Genomic DNA, 23507 nt, shown 5'->3' with positions numbered 1-23507 from the left:
GCATATTTTATATTTTACCAGTTGCAGTATTGTTGTAATTTTCTTACTACTTGTTTGAATTTAGACCTTCAGTCCTACACAAGAATATTTATTAGGACAGAGATTGTAGCCAAAAGAAATTAGACGAAAATAATATATTTATGAGCAGGGAGCATGACCATTCAAGTGCATTACCCTTAATGATGTCAGATGTTTCCAGTTCTCTTGTTTTGCAGCTATCAAGTACGGTGCTGAATGATAATGTAAAGAGTTGAGGTTTAATGTGGGAACAGTAATGCAGGCATTTGAGATGCTAGGGTATAATTTGTAGGTTTTGGATGTAAAGACTGTTATGAAGAAATCTTAGACAGATGGCAGCCCCTTGATGCCTGGGGTAATCATATTTTCCTAAATTGTTATAAAATATCTTTTTAGAGACAGAGGGAAGTAGTTTTCGGCTGGCAAAATTTTGGACTTGGCTGCTGTTTGTAATCACTGAAGAGGTCCTTAAGGCCACTGTGCTTAACTGCCATGTTTGTTTGCATAAATACAGTTCAATTCCTGTTCTAGTACAAAAGTATTTTTTTGAATGTCCAATAGCATTTTCTGTTGCAAAGAAAGATTTGAGACCACGGTTGTACTTAGATACAACATAATTTCTGATTAAGGATTACAAAGAAGCAACTCTGAGTTGTTTCTTATGTTTTTTTGCCTCTTCATACCAGCTGAGAGAGATGATTTCTTTCCTGCTGCCCTTTTAACACATTATCTGGTATATATGAAGGGAGGCCTTTGCTTTTCATTGAATCAGTTGGATGAAGACTAATCCTTTAGGCCGCTATTTATATCCTTTTTAATATATGGTAAAGGATATATAAGTATCAAAGTAATTAAAATAGATATCAGTTTTACTAATTGGTTATTCCACACACAGCTATAAAGGGCATTTGTGTTGAGACATAGACTAGAAGAGCAACTTTGTAGTTGCTGCTACTTTTGGATGGCTTTTAAAATAGCTACCTATTTTAAAATAACAGTAATTACTTCAATCTGTAATTTACTTGAAAAGGAAACCACAATGTAACAATTATTGCTTTAAGACAAAAATGAAAGATATTACTGTGAGCATAATATTTGAGGCTGTACTGAAAATGGATAAATGATGCAGGGAAAATTCTGGGGTCTGTATATTTTTGAGGTTTGAGAGAACAATAAAAATGGTTAAGTCTAAAAGGTGGACAGCTGAATGTTCTTAACTGCAACTCCTAATCTTGCCAGCCAGCAAAAGATCAGTGTAGCATGAAAGGATCTTGCACACCTCTGAAGGATGTAATCGCCTACTGAAGTGTGAACTGTCATAAATATGAATAATGTGGATTATGTGAATGATCAAAGTGTGAATAATCAAAACAGTAAGGAGATGAGTGCCACTGAAAAATGGACACACCAGGGTTTTTTTGTAAGCTCTCAGTCAAAGAATTGTCACATTTATCCTAAAGTGACTACTGGGATATATAGAAGGGAAGACACAGGAAGAGCATCTGTCTTCTCCTTAAACTCGTTTTGGAAAACATGTTTCTTCCAGAACTTTCCTGCTAACAAGTCTTAGATGTGGCCTCTTATCCTGTTCTTATGCCGAGATAAGCCTTTTGGGTTGAACTAGAATGCATAGGAAGGACTCCTAAACATTGAAGAACATACTTTCTCTAATCTCTAATGAGTCTAACTTGTTATTTTCCTTGAGTACAGAATAAAAATCAGTCTAATTCTTTCACCTAACTTTGACTTGAGTTGATTGTAATGGTTTACAAGCACCATAAAAGAAAAGGAAACCTTTAAAATGCTTTAAAGTGACCAAAAAAAGGAGAGAATTAAAATAATTTCATGACATTTGAATGACGGGTAAATTCAAAAAGGCCTACTAAGTTTTAATCTATAGCTGTTTGGGGCTTTCAGCAATGTATATAAAGTCAGCTAGATCACTTTCAAGTTACAGAGTTGACAAATTCCGATGACAACTGATTTCAAAGTTGATGTGTATTGTATTATAGTAAGATGGAGCAGTGGAAGAGTTGATTAGTGATACCTAGTAATCTCAAATCTTAAAAAGTAAGTCTGCTTTCTCTTAATTCATACATTACAAGTTAGCTATATGTTTGGAAATGAACTTGGCAGAGGAAACAACTTTTTGGGGGTATTTGTTAAGTCTTACCTGCACTACAGTATCTCCAATTTCAGTGATCCCCCAGATGGCATTATTTATACTGACCCAATGTTAAGACATGCTGTAACTTCCTTAACAAAACGAATTTTCCCATTCATTTTCAAGTACATGACATGAAAATCCCTAACAGATTTAAGCAGTCACTGTTTGAGTCAATGCTTTTGTATCTTGATTCATACGTTTTTATAAAGCTAATTTTGCATTCTTTCATTAAAATTATTAGTAAAGCACATTACAGTTCTATCTTCTCACAAACTTTTTTGAAATAAATTGGCGATACTTTTGATGCTTGCCCTACTAGATTTCTAATTAAGAAAAATATAAATTACTTTGGTTATAAAAACAGGGGTTTAATTTCACTTTGTGCTGGAGGATTTCCCACCCCAGATGATGGAATTGAAATAATTCAGCAGGGGGAATCTAGGAGTTTCAAAGTGTTTAAACTGGACTAATGTAGAGAAAACTTTCAGAGCTTCCTTCTACCCCCTACAATGAAGCTTTTGGGAATACATTCCCCCTACCTACCCCTGTCTGATTTCCTACTGAATTTTTCATCTAATTGAAGAGGATTAGATGCTTCCCCCTTTGTGGCCTTTCTGTGTTGTTTCTTAATGAGCTGGAGAGCAGAGCAGTGCATGATGCTACCTTTTTGAGGGCTAATTATGCTGCTTTTAGAGCATTTCCAGCTCGTGGCATTCTGGGTAGTGAGAAATGAAGGAAAAAAAAAAAAAAAAGTTAGCTGCCACTGACCTAGTGCAGCTTTGTGTACCTCTGTTTGCAGCTTCATTGCTTTCTTTTCTTTTTTTTCCCCTTCTTTCACCTCCAGCCTTTCCTTAATGACCCTCATCACCTCAACTTTTTCCCTGGGTTGAACTTGGCTTTCACCCACTACTTCTTGCTAGTCTGATTAGTTTAAAACTGTCCTTCCACTCTTATGGCTACTTTCTCAATGCAGCAGCAGAGTGAAAATAGCAAAGACTGCTAGTTTCTCTTTGTTACTGCTACTCCAATGGACCTGTCTGAGCAAAGGCTGTCAGTAGAAGATAGCACCGTTAGCAGAGTCTTTTCCTGTGGTACTGCCCTGCAGGAGGGCTGAGTTCCCCCTTGAATGAACTTAAACCCCTGAGCCTTCATTCAAATCTTTTCCTTTTTTCCTTTTTTTCCCCCCCCAATAAATACTAAACAGCTGGTTTAATGTAGGCAGAAGCTATTGCTGCAGCTTAAAACTAGTTTTATATTTGATCTGGCATATGATGTTGGAGGAAAAAATATTTACGTTTTCTTGCCGGTGAGCTTTCTCTTTGCCAGTTGAAAGTGGCATTCCAAATTGTAGCAGGAAATCTGTAACATCCAGACTCCCAGTGGTAGCTGACATACAATGGCAGCTTTCCAACATGCTTGCTTATCCATTTTGCAGGTGTAGCAATGATGCAAATAGTCAGCTGCCCGTATGTAAAGACAGTCGCTACCACCAAGACCGGTAATTTTCAAAACCATCTTAGTTCGTTTTGTCTGTAAGTTGGCATGGTAGTGAATGTTGTTGTTTCTTTTATTTATTTATTTGCTTCCCCAAATGAATGAATCTATATACTTTATTTTCAAAATCAGTATAAATGCAGATATCGTATTTGACCAGGAAATAACTTTCCAAATTAATTGTTAGTGTTAGCTTATATAATACAAAAATCCAGTACAGTTTTCTGTAATCGTTGAGTTCTGTAATAATTGTGAACCTCCTCATGCCCATACTTCTTAGTTATGATTTTCTTGTGTGTGGATTTTTGTTTTTCTTACTTCCACATGTATAGTGACATGACTGTGCTCGCATGTTGGTGTGCGTGTATGTGTGTCGTAGTATAAATTTCCATTTTTTTAATTGTACATTTAAAATAAAAGCCATTTACTGAAATGATTTTATCACAATGTATATTGTGTACTTTTTTGCTTATTTAAAAAGGTAAATTTTTGATGTAAATATTAACAGCTCAAATTTGTGATCTTGTGATGCTGGTCATATTTATGGGAAAGCCAATTTATTTTTCTAAACGTTATCATTCAGAATGTGTTCAGTATATCCATTTCATTGGGTTGACTAGGGAAATAATCATGTAGCATCCTAGCTTTTTAATGTTTGGACATTTACTTGCTATTTTACTTTAGGATGTGAAATAAAATGTGCTTTTTTTGCAATTGGTCTTCAGCACTAAACAAAAACATGACACAATCTTAAATAATTTCATTTCCCATCAGTTTCATCCAAGACTCTGAATTAATGTTAACTTTTTTTTTTTTAAGCCAGGGTTTAAGATTTTTGAGGGAATTCTGCTCCATATGATATTGTGTGGCTACTTCAAGCCAATGTTGTTTTTTTAAGAGCATTAGGATTGTTTTTCAAACTAGCAGTGTGATTGAACAGTGGAGTGGATTGTTTTTAAAATAATTACTTGCTATGGAGAACGAGTAGAGTTTTTTTTAATGTAACACTTACAAATTTGAAATATTAAAAAAAAAGTCTTAAAAACTAACAAGCTTTGTGCTGTGCAAAATTACACGCTACTCCTTAATTAAACCTTTTTTTAATTTGCCTGGCAATATGGGCCCTACTGATTGTAAGACACAGGAAGGATATTTAGTAACAGCGTATTCCTTTCCAATTTCATGTTAAAAACAAACTTTATAGATTGGTTATTTGTAAGCTAAGTCATTAAAGGAGTAGGTTGTGGTTCATAGGTACTTCCTTGTCACTTACTGGATTTTTTGTTTCTTTGTTTGTTTCTTGTTTGTTTGTTTATATAGGTGTCTTGCCAGGAATGGCCCCTCCCATTGTACCTATGATCCATCCTCAGGTTGCTATTGCTGCTTCACCTGCTACGTTAGCTGGAGCAACGGCAGTCTCTGAGTGGACAGAGTACAAAACAGCAGATGGAAAGACTTACTATTATAACAATAGGACTTTGGAGTCAACATGGGAAAAACCCCAAGAACTGAAGGAAAAAGGTACATTTGTGGGTTTTTTTTGTTTTGTTTTGTTTGCTTGGGTGTTTTTTTGAGCGCATCTATGTACTAGGTAAAGTTACTCAAATGATTAATGGTGATGTTTGAAAATGTGGACAAGAATTATTTTAATGCTTTTTCTCCCTTAGGCATATTTTGATATCCTGATTATAAGTATCCATTTTAGTTGATTATGAGTCTGAAAGTTGTAGCTTCTTTATTTCCCACTGTATGATAAGGGTATTTGGTTCTAGAGTTACTTCTAAAACCTGTGACACTTAAATGCATGTGTTTCCTCTCCAGGAGAAAGTAAATGCTCATACTCATGTGCCTGAGAAGGTATCAATTGCAGAAGGATAGAAAGTGGGGAAAAAATTCAATTCTTTTTAAAAACTCTGTAAACCAAGAAAGAATGAAGACCTTTGAAATGCTAAAGTTTAAATCTTGAAAAGCTAAGTGTATAACAGTTTCAGAATATGAGGAAAAAGTAGATTGACCCCCCCCAAAAAGTTATGTTCTGTGGCTTGTTTATTTGAATCCATGTTATATCCGTGGGTATTATTACTTTGAAAGGAAATTGTTCTCGTTTCAGAAACTGAGAGGGAAGGGGCAAAAATCCCATGAGTTTTATTCTGTTTATAAAATTTTTAGGAAAACAAATCCAGTCAAACCCAAATAGTTCTTCCTTTCATTGTCTGCTGATTCTTTTTTTTCCCAGCAATTACAAGAAATCTTACTTTAGACATATTCAAAACATTTATATGGTTAGCTGTTTTAAATGATGGTTTCCTATTTTTTAATAATTCAGATTTGAGTAATAGAATTTCTTTTTCCTGAAGTGAAAGTCTCTACGATAGCAAATACCAATTTTGTAGAGTAAAGAAGTATTTTTATACATTATATTAAAAGCTTTTCTTTTTCAAAAAGGTGTACAGAGCAATCATCAGACTATTCTCTGTGAATTTTTCTCTGGCTTTTTGCCAATAGTGTTTGACATCTGAAGGTGATCTTCAGTTTTGCACCCAAATTAATTTCTAGAAATTCAGATTAATTTATAGAAAATGTTTTCTAGGAGTTTTGGAATCCTTACACAAATCTAGCCCTGGCTATACTTAGGTATAGTTAACTACTTTTTGCGTTGCTTGAGTTAATTTATTCTTCTTGTTTTTTCTTACCTCTTGGTACCTGATTAAAAAATTTGAAGCTTAATCTAGAGCAATTCAAAAAACATAGTTTTCTAAGCGTTCATCTCATCATAGTATAGACTGTTTTTATAGTCACACGCTTACTTCCAAAAAGAGATGTCGGTTCAATTGATTATCTGAGTGTAAGTTTTAACAAACGTTATTTATAAAAGACAAATTGAAGTCGAAGGAAATTTCCGGCACCGCGATGCGGAAGAGCTGCTGTCAATGGTGTATGCCTCATAAAGTAGCTAGCAACATAATTGAAGCACTCTAGGCATCTTTTCTTCCCTTTTTCCATACATATTGAATGTATTTCCAGTTAAGCATTGCTTTTGTATGATGTATTTAAAAAGAAAAAGATATTTCCAATTTCCTTGCCAAACTGCCAATATCTGTTGTTGAAACTCAGAATAAGGGTTTTAAGACTTCTATCTTAATATTAAAGGTTTATATATTGTTAACCTAGGTGGTGTTTCAGCGATTTGTATTGATACACTTTAGCAAGCTCTTTAATAGGCTGCCTTACAAGATTTTCATTTCCAAACTGAGTAGTCTTACCACAGGAGATAATCTGATCTTTATTAGCAAACATTGTAAAGCCCAGGAAGGATGGAAAGTGGTGGAAAAAAAAAGTTGTGCTTTTGCCGTTGTGCTTGTAGAATCATACTGATTAAAAAACAATTCTGATGCGTGTCAATAATAGTTTGAATTATTTCGGGCGTAGTACTAAGGACAATTCTTTCTTTATGTAGAAAAAATGGAAGAGAAGATTAAAGAACCGATTAAAGAACCTACGGAGGAGCCTTTGCCAATGGAGACAGAAGAAGAAGAGCCAAAAGAAGAACCTATAAAAGAACTTATAAAGGAGGTAAAAGACCTTGCAACCAAATAGTCAGTATCGCCATTTTGAATCCTACATCCTACAGGTGTGGATGCATCTGTAGACCAGGCATATTGACAGGAGACCATGGTTAGTAATTTGTGTTCTTAAATTCCTGGGGTGATTTTGAAAGCCTTCCTTCTTGGCCTCATAGCTTTTATTTTTTTAGTATTATTATTATTTTTTTTCTTACTTAAGAAAAATCATCTCTAAAAGAAAAATACAGAGCCTGTGAGATAAGTTATGGAATTCGTAAGAACATAGAAGAATAGTTAGCTAGTTACACAAATGTAATGTTCTCTCACCATCCTTAGCATGTCTGAGAAATTAAACTTGTCCAGAACGTTTGAAGTACGAAAATAAATAGTTTTTTTATTTCTTGATTTTGAAACAAGCACGCTTTCTCCATGTGGTACAACTAATTAGTTAGGAACACACATCCTAGAAAACGTCTGCCGTGGTACACCACGTTGTTGTGCTCTTAATATTGCAGTAAATAAACTAAACTTTTTTTTCTAATAAGATATTCTGTCATGCTGAGAAAGCATAGTTCTTGAAGATGCTAAAGTGTTTGAATGAAAATAATTTTTACGCTGTTTTCTGTGAACTTCGTTGTAGATTAGTAAGCAAAAATGCAGTATTCAGTTGCTGGGTCTTTTTACTACTGCTTTTACTTTTTACTTTTTCCTTTTAACTTTTACTGCTTTACTTTTTACTACTGTGTTTACTTTTGAGGTAGTTGCTATTTCTTTTGTTATCTTGCTTGCTTTTTTCTGTTACAAAGGTTATTGCATACTTTCGACTGTTTCATACTGCATGTCTCATTTTCAAGTAAATTCTTAGAATGAGAAAAAAATATATTTGTGGAAAAAATACACCATTATTCCTGCATTTAGGCCTTGACTGAAGGATTCATGCAGATCTAGGAAGGCATTTAAATAAGGTTCCACTGAAGTCAAAATTAAGCAAACACAGAGAGGTTTTAAATCGAAATTAATGTCTGTGATGAAATTCCAGTGCTGCTGTTTTAAGTGTGGATGAAGTGTAATTGTGAGCTGCTCTTTAGCATTGTTTCAAAATACATTTGCTTGTTTAAAGCAAATTTGCTACTTTATTATAAACTAAAAATTAACCAGCTGTCATTGCCTGAATCCTGGAACTTGTTTTCTTCCCTTGAGGAACCGAAAGAGGAAGAAATGACTGAAGAAGAAAAAGCAGCACAGAAAGCCAAACCTGTTGCAACCACTCCTATTCCAGGAACCCCATGGTAGGTTGTGATTTTCCCCAGGGCCTTGACAAATTGAAACATAATTCCCTTTTGCCACAAGGAAAGCTGCTGTATAGTTAGAAAAGTGATAGTTTATGCAGATCGTGTTCTTGGTACACTTCTGTCTCAGATAAGTTATGTTGGATTCTTCAGCCAATACTGTGCTAGTACTCATAATGTTGAATGGTGCATGTTGTATAGTCTCTTTCAACCCCATACTAACTGCAGTACTCTTGGACATGTTGTCAGACTGATTCTGCGTCCCAGCCCCTTTCACCTACTACTGATTTCTCCTGCTCTGGTATGACATACTGGCCAAAAAAAAAAATCTTGAACTTCTTCTGTCCTGATGCCTTGGGAAAGGAATAGGTCCAAAATCTTTTTTTTTTTTTTTTTTTAAATGGGATAACTACTCAAACAGCCCATGGTATATGATGTCTTGAAGAGGTTACCCTTTCTGTAGTGTATGTAAATAATCTGTGTATCTGGGTGACCAAGATAAGGATCTTGATGATAAGGCAGGGAAGGGGGAACAGGGTTGTTTTGATCCAGTTTAAACATTATATTATGTTTGGAGGGGGGGGGATTGAAGAGGTATACTTTATCTCAAAATCTCATTCAGCTATCTAAAACAAATATTTTTCTAGAGAAGAATTGAATTCACTACATCTCCTGATTTTAAAAAAAAGCATTTGTAAAATCAAAATTGAGAGCTGCTAGCAGGGAAAAACAATAATTCAGTATTTCTTGTGGACAGTAGAAATGCCTGGTAGTTGTGCATTAAGTACAGCCTGGATCTGTCTGTGACCATAATGCTTTTATTCAATAGCAAGTGATCCTGTCAGGAAAAAAAAAATCAATTCATTTCTCAAATGGAATTACAGAGTATTTTCTCTACATAAGTTAAAAAAGTATGGTTTATGGTCAACCCAAACACAAATATAGACATTTTGTCCCCACCAAACTCCTGTGGCACTAGACTCCTCTGACTTCATGTTTTCATAGGTTTTCCTTTTGTAATGTTTCCCATGTTGCTCTCTACTGCTGTTCGTAATTCTCTGAAACAGCAGCTGCAAAATGAAAATGTGCTTGCCACTGAATGTTCTCTCTTATCCAGGAGGGTTGTGGTAATCAGTATTTACATGAAAGTATTTTAAAGGTTCACCCCCCCCAATTGTTTGGGAAAATTCTGAGTAGCAGAAATATGGGGACTGGGGAACAGTCTACTTATTAGTTTATAAGTAAACTAATACTATTTTGTTGCATATGTAGAACATTACTTTCTAGAGTCCAGGATGTGCGAGCATGGAAAAAGTCTGTCAGCCCTCCCTCCCAGTAACTTTGTTTGAATTTACTGAAATGTGAAGGAAGAGTGCATATTGACGTGTTCTGTGCAAATGGTCACTGGGAGAGAAGCATACAAACTAGGATCCACTCCTCCCTTCCCTATTCCCTTTCCCCAACACCATTTGGTAAAGACTTCTGTACTGTACTGTTTATAGTTGATGCTAATTGAACAGGCAGCATGTTGCTGGGCAGCTAGTCATTATGTGTGTAGTTTAGACTGAGTTTTCATGGCTCCAGGCCACAATTCATGGATTAAAAAAGGAAGGTTGGGATATTTCAGAAAGGAGAGGTGGGAGTACTATGAACATGCAGGTGTGTTGTACAGAATATATTTAAGAAGGAAAAAGAAAAAAGAAAAAACACTGGTTTTGGTAATTCAGCAGTTCTTGAACCAACTTGTTTCAATCCATGCTGCAGAAGCTGGTTTCAGGCTTCAGCTGAAGGTTCAAGCCATTCATGAGCTTATGGGATATTCAGTTTTGCCAAGCTGCAGTAGTCTTTGTATAATACCTACTTACTTTTCTTCGTTCTGTAGATGCACGTTCAGAGACTTATGAAAGATATCTAGATTCCCAATATTAAAATTTTGTCTTACTCATTCTGACTTCAATCTTTGCATGTGGTAACAGATATAGAAGAGGAATAAAGATGAAACTGAAAAAGACTTCCTGTCTGTCTGTGAAATTTCTAGGTGTGTGGTGTGGACTGGTGATGAGCGTGTTTTCTTCTACAACCCTACCACTCGTCTTTCTATGTGGGACCGACCAGATGACCTAATTGGAAGAGCCGATGTGGACAAAATTATTCAAGAGCCTCCTCACAAAAAAGGAATGGAAGAAGGAAAAAAACTTAGTAAGACCAATATTATTGCCTTCTTAAATAAATCTGAATATAATTTATCATCTATTTTATACTGATTTCTAAAACTAGTAACATTTAAAAATTGAGAGAACTGCAAGTCAATAGTAAAAATATACGTAGCTTTGGAATTTGACTTGGCTAACTTGAAGCTGGTGACAGCGCAGATTTATAGACTGCTTAGGAAAAACACTGTTAGAACAATGTAGATACTAATAAGTTTAATGAAAACTTTGCACTTAAAAATGTCAACAGGGTTAAAAAACCAGTTTTCTTCTGAGAAGAAAAAGAGACTGTTTGTTTTATGAGCAAGAGGAGTTATATTTTGGGGCCAGGAAGGATCTAATCATGAGGTATGGATGGGCATTTACAGAAGAGGATTTAATTTACAGAACATCGACAGGAATAAAGTTTCGAATGGTCTCTATTTTTGGCAGCTATTCTTAAGAGGCTGCTGAGAATGAGGCCTTTTTCTGGCTTGATTTCTTATAAATGATTGTAGGATGACATGTGGGCTTGTTAGCTGGAGGAGAGCAAATCGTAAGTAGGTAATTGAAAAATCCAGATGTGCTTCATTAGGTTGTTTAGCTTAACAGAGCTTTTTTCTGTAAATAACAGAGCTTTTTTCTGTGTTTGTCATTTTAAATGCAAAGCTGGCCACAAGTCCGTTAGTCCTGCCACTAAATTCTGGTAGCATTTTTCTGAAAGTGACTGAAGAACATATATCATCCTTCATCAGAATGCATTAATACTGCAAATTGGCTATCCTCTGTTTTTGCAGGGGGGTTCAGGTATAAATTACAAAGTTATCATAAAGCTAAAATCTGAAATACTAATGAAATCTATTTTACAGTTAGAGAAGAGCATGAATCTACAGAGGAAGCAAATGAAGATGAGCCTATTAAAATTAAAAAGCGCAAGTAAGTTTGCTTTTTCAATACTAAGTGGTCTGTGTAAATAAAACAACTAAATTTTCACTGGAGCAGCGCCTATACTGCTGTGTTCAGCAGGGTAATAAGAGAAACAGGACTGGCGAACACATTCGTCACCTTTCTGCTATTTTGCATTAGCAGCTGAAGTATTTTATATTCCTTCAGGAGGATTGAAATTAATATATAGAAGAAGTAGCGTTACCTTTGGAAATCATTAGAAATCAAAATAAGTAGCAGAAGTTATCTGGTCACCCCAGGTAATGTTTTGAGTGTGGTTTACCTTAAATAGTTTCCTTGCAGTGCTTGATTCTTGTTTGTTTAGTTCTGTCCGCAAGATTGTGTTGACAAAAAGTCCAGCTGTCTAAATTTTCATATCAATTACTCTGTAAAAGGCTCAGACTGACTCTGTTATAAAGGATTATAAGTTTTGTTTAGTTCTTTTGGTATGTTTTGTCTACTGAAAGTGATATGCATCACTTCATTGTGAGTTACTTAAACTATTTCAAAAAGTAGATTCACTATTTTGTTTAATACCATGTGTCTTCAGGTGTGATTATAAGGTGTTTGCGATTAGGACTCCCTGAGTTTTGTGTTTGGGGCTAAGCATGTTTACCCTTAGTAAATATACATTAACGAACCACTTTTTTTTTTTTTTTTTCAGAAATGCTTTGATAGAGAAAATATGTCATATGTTCTGGCATTTCCTGCTGTGACAATTGTTCTCAATTTGAGCTAACTTCCTTAGTTATGGTCTTTTGACAGGGCCTGATGGTTTTAAACAGCAAATAAGACAATTAAGTGCAACTAATGTGTAATCCATTGCATACCTGACAAGATCTTTGGATACAAAAAGAATGTTATTTTTTTGAATCATTTGTTGATGCTGAAGTTGAGAATACTTTTAATAGCTGTTAGAGTGGTTTCAGTTCAAAAACATTGCTATCCAAGAAACTGTTTTCATGACTTGTAAGGCTTCACTTTTGAATTAATCTAACACATCCATTCTGTTTTGATGTAGTTCAGTTTCTAACCCGCAGAGTAGACATATGGCTTCTTAAGTTATATTGCATGTTTAATCTTTTCCAGGAAAGATGATAACAAAGATATTGATTCGGAGAAGGAGGCTGCTATGGAAGCTGAAATTAAAGCTGCTCGAGAGAGAGCCATTGTCCCTCTGGAGGCTCGGATGAAACAGTTCAAGGACATGCTTCTAGAAAGAGGGGTCAGAGAAAGAAGTGTGTGTGTGTGTGTGTGTGTGTGAGTGTGTGTGAGAGAGAGAGAAGGGGAGAGAGCTAGAGGTTCAGGTAGAAGTCTTAATTCCTGGCTAATTCAGAACCTGCAGTACTTTATGCAAGGAAAACAATCTCATCCCTTCTTCTAATTAGTGAATGAATTTTGTAACAAAATTCCATATTTCAAAGAAGATCTTAATTATAGCATAAATTAGAGCATAACCAGTATCAAGACAGATTTTTTGTAACCTTTTTTTCAAGTAAATAACCAATTGAAAGCTGCCATTGAAAAGAAATAGGAACTGGACACGTAACTAATGTTTTTGAAAGTGTTCTGATGTAAGAGAAGCATTAAGTTCCACTGTAGTGTATAGATTCTTATGGAAATATTTTTAAATGGAAGATTCTTTGTAGTTAACTGAATTTGAAGTCTGCTTGATTCCTGCTTTGAATTGGGTTGTTAGAGTATGAATCTATATAATAACTCTGAAAAATGAAAAGTGATTCCAGCTGCCTGTACAGCTTTTATTTGGTTTCAAATTAACTAGATTTTATGGGATAGCTTTGGTAAAGCTCATTTAAGGTGAGTTTGAACATATTTCAATCCAGAGATTTGCCTCGTAGTGGAATTGTTGTTTAAGCTCTTAACGTTTAGAAAAGGCATAGAGCAGGCATGGGATATAAGAACATAGAATTTCAAGGCTTTCTTCTGATATAGTGGGGGTTTTTTGTTTTGTTGTTTTTTTTTTTTAATGTCACACAGTGGTAGTTATTTTAATGAGTAATTAGATGTGTGCTACTCTTCAGAATTTTCAGAGCCAATTAGTTTGCAACTTGCTATGCCAGCTTCCCACTGCTCGTCATCTATTAGTGATGAAAACTTAAGGATAAGTTTGTCTCCTTTTCATCAGATGTCCTGTGGTTTTTAAGCAAGACTGCACAACTTCTGTATATTTGTGGAAACTTAATTATCAGTTAAAATCTGACTTTTTCTTTTTTTAATTAAAGGTCTCTGCTTTTTCAACATGGGAGAAAGAGCTACACAAGATAGTTTTTGATCCTCGTTACTTACTTCTCAATCCTAAGGAAAGGAAACAGGTAAAGGAGAAATCAAATTCACTTCCCTTCTAGACGGAGCTACTACAGGCTTTACCGAAATCCTCAGTCCAGTATTTTTTTTTTTCCTGTTAACCTTCTTAAGTGATGAATGTTGCAAGAGATTTTTGTTATGATTAGGGTTTGTCTAGAAATAGAAAAACCCAGAAATAAGAGAAATGAGTTGGTAGTTTTTATTTTTGTTTTTATTTTTCCGGATGTTGTAAGATCTGATATTTTAACACAGTGAAGATTACATGCATGCAGAGAGCTCACAAAAACTTGATGAAATAGGGAGTATCTCCGATACCCTGAAAATAATAGCATAATGAATAATCTGTCTATTTAAAAAAAAAAAAAAAAAGTAGTGGGGGGGGAAAACCTAATGCACACATTTTTATTGTTAAGCAAGTTCTTGCTACAGAAGCCTTTTTTGTCGTAAGGGTGTAGGGAAATGGGGAACTTCAAGCATACAGGAAGTGTCTGTTTTCCTAAACATATGACGCAGAAAAATGTTAACACCATGTGAATATGTGACATTTCTTTACAGGTCTCGGATTACATGCTTAGGTGTGGTATGCCATATGGTCAGGAGAATGGAGGAATTTGTATATTGAAATATAAGGAATTCCCTAACCCTGCTTCCTACCTTGTCTATGTCTATTTCTATGGTGGGAGAAAGGGAAAGAGGATAAAAAGAAAGAAATGGCATTTTTCTCTCTTCTTTCCTAGAGCTTATGTGGCTTCAGGTTTGTATTTTTATGTCAAAGTGACTGGTGTTTCTGTAGGTGTTTGACCAGTATGTGAAAACCAGAGCAGAAGAGGAGCGCAAAGAGAAGAAAAACAAAATAATGCAGGCCAAGGAGGATTTCAAGAAAATGATGGAAGAAGCAAAGATTAATCCAAGGTAGGAGCTTCTTTCTCATTCATATACATTAACTTTATTAGACCGAAGTAGGTTGGGTGGTACTGGGTAGAATAACCCTCCGATTCTTCTTTCAAAATGGCCAAAGAGGAGAAAAGAAGTGATCAGGTGTCACTGAAATCTTCCTTTGCCTCCTGCTGCTTACCTAACCCATAAAATAATAAAACTTTCAGTTTGCTGTGTTTTATGTATTTTAAGCCGTTTTGAAGAAATCCCCAGCATGTTGTCTGGATTGTGAGAAAGGCCTCATGTGCCACTGCGAGGTTTCTTTAATAACCCTATTTCTCCTTAAGACTATTACTAATCTGTGAGAAATACTAGGGAGGGTGGGGTCTTGGTAACAAGATACCAGTTTGTGGGGTTTGGGGGCGTTTTTCTGGTTAAAGAGTATGTTGATGATAGTATTACAGAATGTTCTGGTTGCTTTAATATAAAAATTAATACATACCTTTCACATGCAGGCATACATGCAGTGATAATAGCATGGTGATGACGGTAAATTTATTAACATTCTAGATTTTATGTCTGGAATTGTTTCACAGCTTTCTTGCATACAGGTCGTGAAATGTGCTCTTATGTCACCAGAGGGGCTCTAAAGCATTTTCTTTCAGCATCTCTTGGCTTATCAGGTGTGAACCATTTTATGGTGAAATAACAGCTCATTTGGTTTGCTTCAGCTTAGTTTTTTCACTGGCACGTATTGGAAATATGGTGTAATCCAGTGTTTTGCTAACCTTTAAATGACTTTAAATCTGTTTAATAACTTTAATAAATAAACCTTTCTGCTCATTTAATGAAGGTAGACTTTTTGAGGATAGTAATTTTGATAGTTGTAGTCTGAGAAGAATGGAGGCATGGAGCTGTTTTAAGAAAAATTGAATCAATGATAAAATTAACATATCGTTCAGAGAGTAACACTGACTATTCTGTTATCTTGCAAGCTGAGGAAACTAAAGTTATCTCCAGTGTGTCATATTGGGACTAATTACTATCTAATTAAGGGGGGGGGGAGGAGGGGAAGAGAATTCCAGTTGAAAGACTGTCTTGTTTAATCCTATCCTTTGTCTTCTGGTTTCAGTGTTTGTCTAAAGATATTGCTGTACTTCTGTGAGTGTCAGACTACTTTTTAAAATCATCTATCCCAGTCCAACATACTCAAGAGTTTGTATTCCACTTTACTTAAACAGCTCTTGTTCTTCAAGAAGCTGTACATTCACTTTCTGATCTTTTTGAATAAGCTACCAAATTCTCTTCTTGTTTCAATTTACCCTACAGCAACGGTAGGCTGGATTTTCCAAGTCTAATTATTTCCATGCTGTGATGAAAACATTTGTGTGATTACAAGCGTCTCTCTATTCTTGGGGCTGGATTTGCATCAGAGCTTGGAAAAAGCACAGTAGCGTGGGGGAGGCGAGGGGCATCGGAGCTTGGAAAAAGCGCAATGGAGGGGGGAGTGGTTTGGGTGTTTTTTTGTTTTTTTGAGGTAAGTAGCAGTACTGTAACTACTGTAAATCCGAGATTGGAATCTGGTCCTGGAGGTGAGAGATCTGTCAGGAAAATGCTACAGGGATAATAGGTTGAAAGCCCAGTACTGCTGCTTTTGCACGTAGTGTTTAAAATATTTAACTCCTTGTGTTTTAAGATTAGGCTGTACAACGTGCACTGTAGGAGAAAATCCCGTTCAGCCAGTGTTCTATCTTGCCTGAGACCAAAATGATGATTTTCTTGGTGCACTCTTAGCATGGTTTGGCTGCAAGAGAATGTATGTAAAATTTTAGATTTCACAGCTGTGAATACCTGAACAGACTGGTGGCTGAACTTCAAGCCCACAAGAAAATTTTTGCAGACAGCTGAGTTAGTTCATTTCTTCTCCTTGGTTGTATTGTAATCTCTTACCTTAAACCTGCATGTTCTGCAGATAGCTATGAAAAAGAATTATAAGACTCTAGCAATACTTTTCATATGTCTGCCTAAACTTGACTCTCTTCTATAGTTCATTGATCAAGCATCTCTATACTGAGAACACGGTGGATTTTTTGGTTGTTTTGTTTCGTTTTTTTCCAATTGTTCTCTGGCATGTATTCTAGCAGAAGCAATATTTTTCTGCTGAACCTGCTTCCCAGCAAAGACAGCTCTGCCAAATTAGTTCACTTGCCATTTTGTTGCAGAACTACTTTTAGTGAATTTGCAGCCAAGCATGCTAAAGACTCGAGATTCAAGGCAATTGAAAAGATGAAAGATCGAGAGGCCTTATTTAATGAGTTTATCACAGCGGCAAGAAAGAAGGAAAAAGAAGATTCGAAGACCAGGGGTGAGAAGGTAAGGTGATTTTTTTTTTCCAGCAGTGTGAATGGTGTGAGCCTGAGTGAAATGGGACAAAGCCAGTGCTTCGTTTCCAGCGTGCCTTCTCTAAGAGTCAGTCCTTTCCTTTCCATAAAGGTTTTACAATATAAATGCTTTGCGGATTTTTCTTTGGTCTTTCTAAACTAATGATTTCAAGTTTGCAGGTATGCTGACCAGCTATTAGAGTATATAGAATTGAAGTTACTTAAATTTGTGAAACTGAGTTTACTTAAATGTATTTAATACAGTCTTTATAAGCAAGCAGGTTGTATTCTTAATTGGAATGATGCCTTTTTTGTTTGTTTTTTGTTTTGTTTTGAAAAAGTGATGTTATTTTGAAGCATTAAAAGGAAAATGATACTTGTCCTGTGCGGTTGGAAAACCCAGAGCTGGCCGTTACCTCTCTGTTCCCTCAATGGAGGCAGTGAACTCTCAAAATTCTCTGTGGGCTACTCCATTTAAATTTCAAACAGCTTCCATATCTTTTCTTTCCATCTAAAAGTTAGCACTTTAGTGACTTTTTAATCTTTCAGTAAACATATCCTATGTATAAACTGCTGCTTATTAGAATTAAAGGTCAGCTATTAAAGATTAATGAATTGCAAATGTCATTTGACCGTACTGTCAATAGTAGGGAGCAAGCTTTCACCACTGGGAAAGCAGACTGCTATGGAGGTGGCATCGAATAATGTTGCCATCAAAATTTGCAGCCATTTACTTAAACGTCCCTGTGTGTTGTGCGAATGGAGAAAATAACCTCTAAAGCGTAATCATTTTTGACATTTTAAAGTCTGTAATATTTATTCTGTAGTAAAAAGATAATGTAAATTTCACTTACTAAGAACCCTTACAGAAGAGAAATTCTGAATAGCACACTAGATTTGAGAACAACTTAGTTATTGAGTAAGTTTTGCATAATTTCCTTTGAAACTAGGTGCTCTGGTCTTCTAACTTGATTCTGTATTCTCTTAAATTTTATTTAAATTTTTGCTTATTGCTGATATTTTCAATAAATGATTGTGCTTTATAGAGGAAACTGATGTGCTTGAAAACTAACTAGACTTTTACATATTGTGTTTGAATTACGATTAGGGAATTTTAAAGCATTCTTGCAGATTAAGAATAGTCTAGTTGAATGTAAATACCTGTTTTATTTTGTTATTGCATGATTATTTTCTAAAGTTAAAAAGTTAGAAATTGTGTGTGTTTGCTTTTGAAATAATGTTTTTTTTCTCCAAAAGCCTTTTGTAACCATTTTATGTATTCTGTTTTATAACAAGTGGATAGACTTTACAGTTATGTGCTGTGCGGCCTGTCAATCAGTTCAGTCTGACAGCTGTCAATCACTGACACGCAAATATTATGGGATTCCCTAGTGAGGAAAGAATTGGTATCTCTGTGTGGTGACTTTAGCCTCCCGCAGTTCCGGTACTTTACATTTTTTTAGTTTTTTTCCTTGTGAAGTGATGAGAGTTGTACCTACAATGTGTTAACTGCCAAAAAAAAAAAAAAAAACCTCTAAATACACCTGAAATATTTTCGGTCTTATTTTCTTTTGTTTTTAAAAGTGTTTAAAACATTAAAAAAAACAAAACTACGGCATTTAAACTGAAGCTTTCTCAGTCTATTTTAAAAGTCTAAAATCTTTATTTAAGGAGGATCAACTTTACAGAAATCTTTAATGTAAGGGTTTTAAAAACATCATGCTTTAATTCTGCTTCATTGAGACACAATTAACTGGATGGTGATGGAGCAGCTGGTTTTTCAAATGGTTGCTTTTATTCATTCGGTTATTTTCAGTGAGTAAATAGAATTCTAATACTTCTCAGATGATGGAGATAAGTATGTGTTCCTTATCGGGGAACTATGAGCTGATAACTGACAAAGTTGCTAATATCCTGTTCCAGAGCATAGTATTGTTCCATAACCTCAAGATGAACAATACCAGCAGACAGTCACAAAAGTCCTACCTTATGTAGACTTACTAAAATATTCAGTTGCTAACACATTTGGCAACCCACTTTACTGATTGCTGTCATCTATCCTGTGTCAAGATCTCTTTATAACAGTTCACTTATGTAGTATTTTACTTAGTCAAGATAGTTGCCACATTTTTAGGATATATTAAGCTTGTAACATCATAGAGCTGTAATCTTAAAAGATTATTCCTTGGCGAGCTATTTTTTACTTATTTTTTGAAGTTCCCTCATAACTTTTTGTTGAAGAAACTAATTGTAATACTTGTGCTATATGCAATGTGGATGAAGGACACTTTCGACTGAAGTTAAACCCATACTCTAAGAGTGTTAAAGGTCTGAAAGTGCTGTTCGTTTTTGTGAAGAGGGAATTGGCTAGGTAATGCTAGATAAGTCCTTAGTAAAGCGGCAGATGGCCAAGATCGAGTCTGTGTACTCCAGAGTAAATGCTCAGTAGTGAGAGAGCACGCAGCTCTCGAAGGAATGGGAACGCTGCTGGCAGTTTTTATAGAAATACCTTCCTACCTGTTGTATTCTTTTTGTTGGATTTGGTTTTTAGTTGCAGTTAGTGCCAAAGTACTTCCAGTGGCATCATGGGTACATATATTTTTTTTAATCTTGTTTTTCCATGAAATACATGTTTTTAAAAAACATCTTGCATGTCTGTATGCACATGTGATTTGCACAGAGTGCTTCTGTTTAAACTTCAAGATACCCTTACTTTCTAGACTTCTGAAGTAACAGCTGATAATTGTTTGATTTGTTTTAGAACAAGCATTTATAATGCCATGGCTTAGAAAGCTTCATATTTTTGATACTGCATGCGTGTTTTAAGATGTTTTGAAGCAACATTCTTAATCTTAAAATGAGTAAATGGTTTGCTTAGCATTTTGTTTACCTCCTTTAAGGAAAAGCAATAGTACTATAGATATAGAGTGACTTCACTGGTAATAAGCAGTTATTTTCTAGTTTCTGTTTACTATCTTAATCTTTCTGAGATAGTAAAAAAAAAAAAAAAAAAAAAAAAAGGTCTATAAAGCCTTTTACATTTATGTTTTAAATATTGTGAAGAGCTAAAATTATCAGTGGGTGAGCCTGCAGAATGTTGGTTCTGATCTTCATTTCGTTCTTAATGTGCAGTAACTAAACACAGCATTTTTAGAGACTCAGGGTATGACAGTTTGCTGGGAAGCCAGAGTTTGATGGACCTGTCCATCTGTTCACTTCCTTTATGAACCTCTGTGTATTAGAGCGGAATTGCTTTTGTTTTTGTTTTTTTAACAGATGAAATGAATAGCAAAAATTAAATGTCCAACCCTTCCCAGCTAGATTTTCTTAGTAGTGTGCTATAATGAAGGATCTGGTTTTATGGGTCAGCAGGGTTTGGGATGCTATGAAGGCAGCATGCTTAACCTTGTGTGTGGAGTCCCTAGTGTCATCACTGGGTTCTAGCCACTCAGCAGGTGAGGCTACCTAGCCCCTTGCTTTTGTGCTGCGGAAAGGTAGAGGCTCCAATGCTATTAAGACGTAAAGTGATGGAAATAAAAAAGAAAAATAGTTAGGACCTGAAGTGCCAACAGGAGCAAGGGAGGTCATCTACCCCAGAAAAAAAAAGAGATGTAGTAATGGCACAGTAGTTACTTTTGCAAATGCCGAATCTGGGAGTTTAAATGAAAACATTATGATGCTAGTTTTGTCTCAAGATCAAAAACTAGTATTGCTGATCCTCTGCCAGCCCTTCGTAGTGCTGCTATTATGGACAGAGTGCTGGCACACCATTTCAGCTTAAAGTAGACTAAAAAATTTCACTAAATGTTTTATATGTATTTACATATCCATCTTAAATGACATTAAGTAATGTGGATAATTCTTTACTGGTTAGAGCCATCTTCTTAAAGACTGCTCTTTATTGGCAGATCTGAGCATTTACCTCTGTTCATTGCATACTTGGAGGATGAATCCATACAATTCTTGATCTGGCTAGAGCCCTGTTTAAAATTGCATAGCTTCTGTAGTATTGTTATGTGAAATGCTATGATGTAGAATCAGTAACTTGTTGCTTTGATATATAAAAGCTCAAAAAAGAAGCTCAAATTGAAGTAAAATAAACTGTACTGATACATCATTCTCTAAGAAAATAAAGTTCATCTCCGATTTAGCAGATCTTCCTAATATATCTGCTTTAGCAAAATTGTCCCAAGGAGGAACCGAATTTTAAACATGCTTCTTCCTAAATTCAGAGTTCTAGTGATTTTCTTTTTATGGTATGTTATATTATTATACTTCCCTCTGTTGGAGGTAAGTTGACTACTTTTTTTTTTTTTTCCTAAAAGTAAACTGCTAGGTATCAAAGCCTTTCTCAAGTATTGTTGTCTGTTTTTCTGTTTGTGTCTGTGAAATAGATCAAAATGGACTTCTTTGAACTACTGGCTAATCACCACCTGGACAGTCAGTCTCGCTGGAGCAAAGTGAAGGACAAAGTAGAGACTGACCCTCGTTACAAAGCAGTGGATAGCTCTTCACAAAGGGAAGACCTTTTCAAACAGTACATTGAAAAAATAGCTAAGGTATGTATGTAGGACTTGGAAATATAACTTTGCACCTCCTGCTGTTTACGTTTCTGTTCATGTATTTAGTAGCTAACTAGAAAATAGATTAATATATGCTCCAGTTCTTTACCAAAGAGAATCCTATACCGTAGCTATTTATAGATGTACTCCTGGATGAAAGCTTAAAATTGTAAGTGCTATTCCTACTGCTACTGCTGCTGCAGGTGTTTGTGGCACACATGTGCACGTGCACACACGCACACAGACACGCACACACACACACGTATTTGGGGGAATTCAACTAGAAGAGCAAGAAAGTTAGAGAATACTGTAAAGCTATTAGTTATAAAACTTTGGAAAGTACAGACACTACGCTGCCTGCTTCTAACCAGAATGGGCAGTGATTTCTTTGCTGTGACTTTAATTTCAGCTAGGCTTCTTTCAGGTACATAAATGGTTCACATGCAGTTCCTTCTTTGGTTCTTCTGTCTGAAAGTAATATTCCTACCTTCCTCTTCCAAGGAATTAATGGTTGAAGTAAAAACTAGTCAAATAAATAATAAGGCACTACAGAATTATTTAGAGTTTGTCACTGCAAGCAAGGAATACGCTCCCAAGAATGGCTGTTCTGTGATCAGCGTTGTGACCAAAATTCCCTTTCCCCAATGTAAAACCTATAATAACTTTAATACAGCTGTTAAAGCAGGGTTTTTGGTTTTTTTATCCCGAGATCTCAAGACACTTTTTGAAGTGGTTTGACTCGAAGTATTTTATTCCAAATGCCCTTAGTTTGATAATGCAGGATAATATCTTGTTTTAATCCTTTGATTTATTAACTACATAATGAAAATGTGAAAGATGTTGTCTTATTGTTTTTATTGTTAAAGGTTATGTTCTTATATTTCAGAATTTGGACTCCGAAAAAGAAAAGGAGCTGGAAAGACAAGCTCGCATTGAGGCAAGTTTGCGAGAACGAGAAAGGGAAGTTCAGAAAGCTCGTTCTGAGCAAACCAAGGAAATTGATAGAGAACGTGAGCAGCACAAACGGGAAGAAGCCATCCAGAATTTCAAAGCGCTTCTATCTGACATGGTAAGACATGGATAGTTCTCTCCTCGTTTATTTGTTCTAAGAGCTTTTCAGTGTGTGTGTGTGTGTGTGGTGGTTTTTTTTTTTTTTAATTATTGACTACATAGGAGCTCTTCAGCATTTGTAGTTTACGTGGGAGGAATCATATCCCCTTCTCTCTTTCCCCGTTGGGGGTTTTACCTTGACTGGAAGAAAATGCTTTGCTTTCAGGGTTAGCATTCTGCTAGGCTGCTCCGGAATATCACTGGTGATGGCAGTGGTTTGTTGTGTGGTTTTTGTTTTGGTTTTTTAACATGCTATTGGGAATTTTCATTTGCACACTGAAAATTAGGTAAAGTCGTGCATTAGGAATATTTCACTAATTTAAGCTTTTTCCTTCTTCATCATGCTCCAAACACAGTGTCTTCATCTTACCGTTTCCCTGCTGTTGTGTGTTTACTCTGTTCCACTAGTTGAGTTAACTTGTGAGACAGCAGTTCCTGAATGGTGGATGTCCTGTTAAGAGGGTTGGATTAGCAAAATAAGGTTTCACTTGCATGTGTACTAGGCCCTTGCCTCCTGGTATAAGATACAAAACCCATGCATGTTAAGAGTGGTCAGTTCCAGGTGTCTTTTCTTTATATGGGGGGAGG

General features: G+C 35.6%; 1 protein-coding gene across 5 annotated transcripts in view; it reads left to right on the top strand.

Moving 5' to 3' along the window:
* TCERG1 (transcription elongation regulator 1) overlaps window positions 1-23507 on the top strand; it is a 37237-nt gene that overhangs the window by 9262 nt on the left and 4468 nt on the right. For 3 of the 5 annotated variants that reach the window (XM_068959586.1, XM_068959582.1, XM_068959585.1), the window contains 12 exons: window positions 3621-3683; window positions 5000-5200; window positions 7137-7252; window positions 8443-8531; window positions 10570-10730; window positions 11590-11656; window positions 12755-12890; window positions 13909-13998; window positions 14784-14902; window positions 17089-17239; window positions 21642-21806; window positions 22696-22878. In XM_068959586.1, coding sequence (XP_068815687.1) covers window positions 3621-3683; window positions 5000-5200; window positions 7137-7252; window positions 8443-8531; window positions 10570-10730; window positions 11590-11656; window positions 12755-12890; window positions 13909-13998; window positions 14784-14902; window positions 17089-17239; window positions 21642-21806; window positions 22696-22878 — 1541 coding nt within the window. The remainder of the gene's footprint in view (window positions 1-3620; window positions 3684-4999; window positions 5201-7136; window positions 7253-8442; window positions 8532-10569; window positions 10731-11589; window positions 11657-12754; window positions 12891-13908; window positions 13999-14783; window positions 14903-17088; window positions 17240-21641; window positions 21807-22695; window positions 22879-23507) is intronic. The other 2 variants (XM_068959584.1, XM_068959587.1) reach the window with 1 other exon arrangement.

This window comes from Struthio camelus, chromosome 13 (assembly GCF_040807025.1).
Source record: "Struthio camelus isolate bStrCam1 chromosome 13, bStrCam1.hap1, whole genome shotgun sequence".
Taxonomy (NCBI): domain Eukaryota; kingdom Metazoa; phylum Chordata; class Aves; order Struthioniformes; family Struthionidae; genus Struthio; species Struthio camelus.
Note: the sequence above shows the minus strand (reverse complement) of the source record. Positions and strands in the feature narration are given on the sequence as shown.